Source organism: Malus domestica, chromosome 15 (genome assembly GCF_042453785.1).
Source record: "Malus domestica chromosome 15, GDT2T_hap1".
In the NCBI taxonomy this organism is placed as follows: Eukaryota; Viridiplantae; Streptophyta; class Magnoliopsida; order Rosales; family Rosaceae; genus Malus; species Malus domestica.
The window spans coordinates 47805967-47814832 of NC_091675.1; the positions used below are offsets into that span (position 1 = coordinate 47805967).

The window sequence follows — 8866 nt, forward strand, 5'->3', positions numbered from 1 at the left end:
GTGTCTACTCATCGTATATCGTGCGATCAGAAATTATTTTTAATATTTTTAATTAAAATTAAATACAAACAGTACCTAACAAAAACTGATCGCATGATATACGATGAACGGACACGATTTACGAATCTCCAGAATTCTTCCCAAAAAAAATCCGTAGAGGATCCTGTTGGCCTTTACAGGATTCTCTGGTATTAGTGTTGTAAAAGATTCTATAACCAAATAAAAATGGACATTGCTTAGTGGATAACAAATGTTTCTTCTCACTTAATTGATCACAAGTACTATCTTTTTTTGTTTTTTTTGTTTTTGTCAATCACGTACTATCTTAATTAGTGTGACGTTTATTTCTTATGTCAATATTGATTGTACTTAAGCCTGCCCATTATCACCCTCATAATGCAATATTAATTGATTTGATTTACCACCATCTTGTTTAATTGAAGGGAAAATTTGAAACCCTAGGCGACTGCCCATAATGCAATTGATTCTCTATGGAGAATATTCCACATTACAATTTCCTTAGTAAAACTTGATGTGCCTTTCAGGATTGTCAGTAAAATTAACTTTGTAAAATCTGGATGCACATGACATTATTCCTGCAGCTTTTGTTGATTAAGCTTTCTGTTGTTGTGATCAACTATTCCTTTGGGAGTTGTCACGTGTCATCTATGTAAAAAATTAAGCACTTCCCACTCTAGGTCTTATTGTCGTATGGAAAACTTATTGCGTTAGCAAGTTACGTGATAAGTGTTGTAGATACAAAAGGATTTAATCTCGTTTGTAGATTGATTATCAATACGTGTTTCTAGTAATATTTAGTATACACTAGTTGGTTTACATAATTTTTGTTTGTAGTCACTGTTATTGCTACTCTTTTGATTCCTCCCTTTGAGCATTATTGCCTTTGAGTCACAGGACCATTCCTCAAAGTGGCCAAGCTTATTCTCATTTGCATATAGGGCACCTTAATGTATCTTTAAACTAGACAACTACATAAAATACACTGTATACTTAGAAGACAATCAAACGGTTGATGCATGTAGAATTTAATGTAGATCTGCCGGCATATTCATCTGGCAAATGCGAATTGTTGCTAATTAAACCCCAATATAAAATACAAAACGAATCATCAGTCTCTTGGAAGAACGATACAAGACGGAGGATGTAAATTCATGCTACATATTAGTTTTTAATCCCTTAGAGCTTAAGAGAGAGGCTAATTACATAGAGATTCTTAGCTATTTCCGGTTGTGTATCCCATAAACACGCGGCGAGAAACATAGAAGAAGAAAACATACAACCAAGACAGTCTCTTGGGCTTTACAAATTAGGGCACGAATAAATGTCACTGGAAGGTAATAAACTAAGTGTTGCTTTGGGAGAGCATGTTGAGTCTGCAAGTAGATGGACAAAGAAGGTGTAGGTGGAGACACAAAATAGGTGCTTCAGCTTGTTCTGACAGAGATATCACCGTCTCTTGTCTTCCCAAAGTTCCCCTCCCCATATCAACAAAGCAAAATTGCAGACACCCCCATCACCCCCACGGTCGAATTCGACAAACAGTCAAACACAAACAGATCACTGCACAAAGTTTCCCCACTACGCCTCACAAATTATTAAACTAATCTTACTTGCATGTAATCATAATTAATTAAGACTGCCAAAGACTCTCAAGAACATATATAAATATTCCTGCAATCATATATTACTTTTCAGATTTCCTGTTTTTGTTCTCTTGTAACCAAATAAATAAACAAAACTCCAAACCCTAAACACAAACTGTATCTCACAAAACCGAACACGGCTTAAGAGTGCGAAAATCGCTACCCTTTTTCTCAGTTTATCTGCTCAGGAGTCTCTGGCTGCTAAGAAGTCTAATATTTAACAGCTGGAGAGGTTTTTTCTTTTCCTCACGCCATTCCTCCTCTCCCATCATTTTCCACATTTTGTTTTCTTTAAAAAAACTTGATAAAGCACACCAAAATCCTACTTATGTAACAAAGTGACATATTTAGGTCTCTATAACTCCACCTCAGAGGGTCTGTTTAGCTTCCTTCTTTTAGAATCCGAGCTATCGTGGAAGGAATTTGCACATGACCCAACTGTGGTTTCATCACTTTTATAGCTGAAGCATCCAGCATCCAACACCCCTATTGGACTCCGGGGCACACTCTGGGCTGACCCGCTAGCTTCCTTCATGGGGGTCCCACTCATCAATGCCATATCATGAATCATATTTACACACTTTGCCACTCTCTCCTGAAAAAACAAGCCAAAATATAAACAAAGTCAATACAGTTGTAACATGTCTAGTTTAATCATATTACATTTGTATTGTTTGTAGAATTTAATCTATTGACACTTTAAAAAAGTCGTTCGCACTTTATTTTATCCCTTATATGTTCGGGATGCAAAATGACTTTTTTGAAGTGCTAATTCCGTATGTTGCAATTGTAATTTGCAATCAACTCAAAATGATAAGAGCAAAAGCAAAAATCATCATCATCATTTATCTCTCTCTCTCTCTCTTTATGGGACTTGGACCACCAAACAAACCAAATTATGATATACCTTTACTAAGTGTACATGTTGAATGAGCATAGAGATTGCTTTCTCATTGTCTAATGTTTTGGCCTCTCCTGCCACAGAAATTGCTACTGCTGCTGCCACCTCTGAAGGCCTGTATTCCAACAAGTCAATTCCTGCATTCAATTCCCACCAAACATTAAGCTGCTTTTTCACCATGATTGGTACAATTTCAGACACATATTATGACTTGTAGCACAAGAATAGTACCCTTGGCAGTGGTCACAATCAGGTGGGATGATCTCAAGATTGAAGTTTTGAGATTGGTTTGATCATCATTGATCATGAGAAGGAAAGAATCTATGAATGTGAAGGGGGTAACTGCTTGCATTCTCCATCTTAATGTGCTCAACACCAAAAGCTCCATCCTTTGAATTGTTCTTGCCTCAAACACAAATTTTGAGTCTGCCACCTGTTTGGAAAAAACTCACATCTTTAGGGCATTCTCAAACACATAATTCAAGACCCGGTTCAAATTCCGTCACAGAAAACTCAAGAATGATCAAATTAAAAAGACTTGAGTATACAGAGGATGTGAGTGGTTGGATCCTAACCTGTAAATCAAGAGAGAGTGGGACATCAATCTCCTCCATTTTTGCAGCAAGGGACAAGCATGCCACAGCCAACAATTGCATAGTCCAAGCCTTGACATTCTGCAGATGGTTTATGCAGAAATAACAGATGCAAAATCAGCAATGGAAGGACTTGGATGCAATTAAACACACAATCTGTAAGTCCTGTTTTTGATTTACTGATCAAAGACTTACAGGAAATTCATAGGCAGAAAGGAACCGATCCAAGTAGTTTATGGATAGGTATTGACACAGAGGTCCAAAACTGAAATGTGCATTTGCCTGATTAGCCAAAAAACACAATGTTAGCAAGATTTATTAAGAAGTTAATTAATCAGAGAAAATCTAATCAGACTTTTCCCCCTTTTCTGGGTTGGTCTTTGACTCTTTGGCATGTTCAGCTTAGAACAGGGGAAAGTGTAAAAACATAAATCCAATTTTTCTGTTTCCCATAAAGCAAACCAGAATAGATTCTCCACCATACCAAACCAAAAACAACCCCAAACCCATCTTTCATAAAACTCCCCAAAAAATATATATATATAATATAAAAAAAATATATCAAGTTAAGGTAAAAAAAAACATAAAATTTGTCTCTGAATCCATTAACCAAACGAAAAGAAAAGCTCTTTCTGATTGGAGAAATGCCACAACCATCAAATTAAAAAGAACCCCAAAAACATAGAAAAAATGAAAAAGAAAAGATAAGAGAGTAAAGAAATGACCGTTCCAATCCAATCAACAGCCTGTTGTCTAGCAGCAAGGTCCAAGTCCCCACTTCGCAACCTCACCAAGTAATCAGATGCAGGCAAGTGCTGAAATTCCTTTTCTACCATTGAACTCAAATACTCATCACTCTGACTCTGCAAAGGCAGACCTTCCTCCCCATCATCCCAAAACCCTTCCTTATGACTGTTGTTTCGATGATTTCTATGAACCTCCTCAGACCCAAAATCGTCATTATCAAAAATGTTTTCCTCTGCGCAGAGCAGGCTTGAAACCGCGCAGTCAAAACTGGGTGCCATTGCAAAAACAACAACAACAACAAACTCTCTCTCCTCTCTTTCTCTCACTAGGAATACCAAAGTTGATCAACTATGAAACAAAAATGAATAAAGACTCAAACTTTGTTTTTGGTTTTATATATTTAGTATGTGTACATTTATTTTCTGAGTTTTTTTTTTTCAGATTTCTGGGGACGATGACGATTGAGCTTTAGAAATCAAAGAATAGAAAACGAAGAAGAAGAATAAATACGACGAAGGAAAGAAAATAAAACCCGATAAAATGAATAGTGTATTTGGAGTGAAGTCTCTCTCTCTCTCTCTCTTTCTCTCACTCCCCCTCTCTCTCAAGGTTGGCTGAAAAGACTGCAGCTTGAGAGCAGCTTATGAAGGAATGAGTGGGTCTTTCTAGGGCAGAGAGAGAGAGAGATGAGAGGGAGAGGGAAAGGGCACCAATAGGGAATCAGAAGAAAACGAGATTGAGAAATATACACAGCTGGAGACCAGAAGGGTAATTGCCTGATTTTGTGTGTGAGAGAGAGAGAGAGAGAGAGGAGAGAGAGAGAGAGTGAAAATTGTGTTGAGGGTGTGCATGGCAAGAACATTTACTAGAATTTTAATTTTGGATATTTTCCATCTCAATGATAAATCGATTAATAAATTCGCTTAACCACCATAAGCCATGGCTACCTACTCTCTTTTATCTCCTTGTCCCCCACCCCCTTCTCAAAATAATAAAATTAATATTCACGTAATTCAATTTTTTTGTTCTCCTAAATGTGAATTAGTTTGTTTAATGTCGATTTTTATGACATTGTACCAATATTGTTTTTTTTTTGAAAAAAAAAAATCTCAACCATATGTGCTTTTTTGCTAAATTTCTTTATATAATTTTTACTTACATTGTATCAATTATCATTAGTTATGTTATTTCTAACATTTGTTCGTTAGGTAACGTTCTAAGACCATCTCCAACCTTTGGGCTAAAAGCCAAATTTTTTAGCCCGGAAAATTTGGCTTTTAGCCCAGAAACATATTTTCTGCTCCAACTCTTCTGCCTTAAAATTTTAGCCCGGAATTATTAAAGAATAAACTTAGGCTAATTTTTTTCTTAAATCATTTTTTTTTTTTAAATATGTATATTATTGTAAATTAATTTTATGAACATTTTAATATAAAAAAATTTAAATTCCGATAAACATTTGGCATTTAGCCTGGGGGGAAAGCTGGGGGGTATTTGGCCCAGAAATAACATTTGGCATTTAGCCTAAAATTTTAACATGGGTTGGAGAGTGTTTGGGAGGGTAATTTGGGGGGTAATTTGGCTTTTAGCCCAGGTTTCGAGATGGTCTAATATAAGACGGCGTTGCAGTGCAAAATATTCGTGTACCAAATATTCATATAAAAAGCAATTTAATTAATAATCAAAATTAACAATCTAACAGCATACCATTTATAGTGTTAAACTGTTTACAACGTGCATGACTTATGTTAGTTTAGTTATTTTTTTCTTGTGAAGAAAAAAGATTAATTACTTTTAGGAAACTCACCAAAAAGACACAAATAAAAAGACAATTTTGGGCTAGTAATAAGGCTCAACCAAGAAGGGTAGAAATGTAAATGCGGATGATGAAGACGGAGCAATGGGGCATGAGGATGTCTTTTCGCTCCCATTGTGACGCGTGTACTCTGGTACTAGCAGCTGATAGATGACCTGTGCATGAAAAAGCATATCTGAAATAGGACCGTATGACTGATACGTACTCTTATGAAACGCAAGTATATCCCTGATGATATACGTTTCCAACCATAATTTTTTAGTAGCTTATCATTTTTACATTTGAGTTTTTCACCAAACTAGAACGATAACATCCTTGCGAGTTGTAAAACCAATGTACAACATCACGAGGAAAAGACTGCACCATCTCTGATGATTTTACAATTATCATCAAAGAAGCACTGCAATGAGTTATCTCTAACAAATATCGAGCTTCCTACTCATGGTATTTTAACATGCACACACACCAAAAAAAAAACAAAAACCAACCTTAACCTGAACAATAGTCGTCACTTAAAGATCTAAGTTTGATAGTCATCACAAAGGTTCTCATCAACAGAGTAAGAAAGCAATTACAATCACGAAAACTCTTATCGCCCCAAACAAAAAGTGCTATAACAACTAGGGAAAAAAACAAGAAAGAAAATAGAGTTTTTAACTCATATAATAATATGCTAACGAATCTTTGTTAGGAAAATATTGACATTGGCTCAGTACTCAAATATGTCTTTCGACAACGATGTGTTGTCAAGTAATGCATATGATTGTGGTTGATAAGATAAATTCTATTACTCTTTTAGAGAAGCCATCCATTTTAAACAAACAATAGAGTGAAAATCTAATAAATTCCTGAACAAAAATATATTAAAAAAATAAATTTGAGAAGACAGAAAATAATTGAAATTATGGCATGTTTAGTTTTACCTAATCAAACAAAAGTTAACAATAAAATCTAAATTTAGTATAAATGAAAATGGCTTCTTATAACAATTTTTTAATAATAAAAAAAACGGCTAACAAAATTTTATTAATAATAAGGACAAAAACAAGGGAGCAATGACAATATCGTAAACAAGTTGAAGTTTGGAAGCAGTGGTAGTATCATAATTAAGTTAAAGTTTGGTTGCAATTGCAACTATTTCTTCATAAATTCTCGGTTATGAAGAAATAGTTATTAGAGCCACCAAACTTTATTTACGATACCGTCATTGAGCTCAAAATTCAACTTATTTACAATCCTGCAACAGCTTCTTTATTCTGATGCTTAAAGAAAGTTCATTACGTGTTTTTTAGCCCAAAATATTTGTAGAGTCTTTTTCATTAGTTTTCTATAAATATTAACCATGTTTTAAATTTCATTGATACCAAACCTAAAAGAACTACACAGGGACAGAGATTAATATTTTTCATTTGGTAAAAAATCTTAAACTAATTGGTTGCCCATGCTTATCCCATTGGGGAATACATTCAAGCAGCGAATGTCATCGTGGAAATGACCAAATTAAGAACAACATAACATGCTTTTGGCCATAAAAATAAAAGAGAAGAAGGAAAACACTCGAGTTTGATATAATTCATGCCCTACATACCAAGAAATGGTGTTGCGTTTACCGATTTGCCCGTTGCCTCCATGCATATCCACCAATTTGATTAGTATATTATGATTAAATTTTACAAGGCAAAGAATTTTCCTTTTGCGGTTTGATCGTAATTCCTTCATATGCATGTGATTAGGTTACATGTTACATCAATTTTGCTTTCTTTGACCACATAGTTCAAAGAAATGGTGGTACCACTAATTGCTCACTTTAAATTTAACGGCAAATGACTATTTGATTTTTGTTGTTGTATATTTCTCTCAACAATTGAATTAAAATCGAACGGTGAATGATCATTTCTTTAGACCATAGAACCTAAGAAAATGAAACTTACGGTGAATGATCATTTCTTTAGACCATAGAACCTAAGAAAATGAAACTTCATGTTGCATATAGAAGTATATAACAAGTGTATGCTCTAAGGTGTATTATTAACAAATAAAACACGAATTATAATATATATATATATATATACACACACATTTTAGTAACATCACATAACAGAGTCCCAGATCATTTATAACCACCAAGGGAATGCAGATATACTCACTAGTAGTAGCCGTTTTATTCAGCCTAAAAACGTAATGTAAACCGGCAAAGAATACATATATATATATATATTCCCAGTTATTACGCTTTTACCTGCATGCAAATCATGCCCATCGTTACTGTACGCACCAAAAGCTATGTTGGAAAAAAAATAAATAAAAGGGTTGTCTTTATAGTGACCAAAAAATCCCAAAAAGAGATGTGCTTTTGCTTTTTTTTTTTTCCCACTTTTAGGAGCGTTATTTACTTTTTGGAATGTGTCAAATTCTGGATTATCTATAAGTACAAATTTTCCATAACATTCAGCAATAATGACTGCTAATCCTGTTAGATTAAGACAATTAGGAAACTTACCAGGTAGTCCAATGAGTGCATATATATAATGACAAATTTAGAGAAAAAAAAAAGAATTTAGATTCAACTGAGTCAATGAGCCTAGCTACATGAAGTTACCAAATATGCTATTAATCCCTCAGTCAATATAACATTATATCTTTCTCCTTGATTAAAACTTGGGGGACATAAATCATGAAAATTTAAAACTTTAGGGTTAAAAAGTTGGTCCATTTTCTATGGTCCTTCACTCAGATGCTTCTCGACTAGGTCTTGATATTGAAATTGTGCAGAATGTATGGTTTTGGACTTTGGTTACTGCAGCATGGTTGAAACTCGAAATTCAAGCTTTCAGTTTCTTCAGGTACAACTCAAAGTATTATTGAGAGTAGTCATTTCCGTATAGTTTCTTTCTCTTCCTATAATTTTTTATATTTATAACATGCATATTGTATGTATTTTGAATGAAATACATATTGTTGTGTGATGTACTAATAACATCAATAAAGTTATAAAATCAACTGACAAGAACAATGTTTGGCTACTTAAAAATAAGTAAGAACTCTTACTCAAACTCATCGTGTTCGAATCACAGAATTTTGTATATATGATCAAAACCGTTCATTCTATGAATAACTGTAGAGATCATTTCTGCATAAAATGAAT

General features: G+C 34.3%; 1 protein-coding gene and 1 long non-coding RNA gene across 2 annotated transcripts; one reads left to right on the plus strand and one right to left on the minus strand.

The window, feature by feature from the left end:
* Positions 1 to 1679: 1679 nt before the first annotated feature.
* Positions 1680 to 4349, minus strand: LOC103401971 (cyclin-D2-1-like). Its single transcript, XM_008340702.4, has 6 exons — positions 3884 to 4349; positions 3354 to 3440; positions 3141 to 3239; positions 2797 to 2998; positions 2572 to 2702; positions 1680 to 2259 (listed from the first exon to the last, which is right to left on the minus strand). The coding sequence occupies exons 1-6, from the start codon at positions 4181 to 4183 to the stop codon at positions 2020 to 2022; spliced, it is 1059 nt and encodes a 352-aa protein (XP_008338924.2). The 5' UTR covers positions 4184 to 4349; the 3' UTR covers positions 1680 to 2019.
* On the plus strand, positions 2923 to 4619 carry LOC139192254 (uncharacterized). Its single transcript, XR_011576298.1, has 2 exons — positions 2923 to 3316; positions 4347 to 4619. It is a non-coding gene; the product is annotated as an uncharacterized lncRNA (long non-coding RNA).
* Positions 4620 to 8866: the final 4247 nt, after the last annotated feature.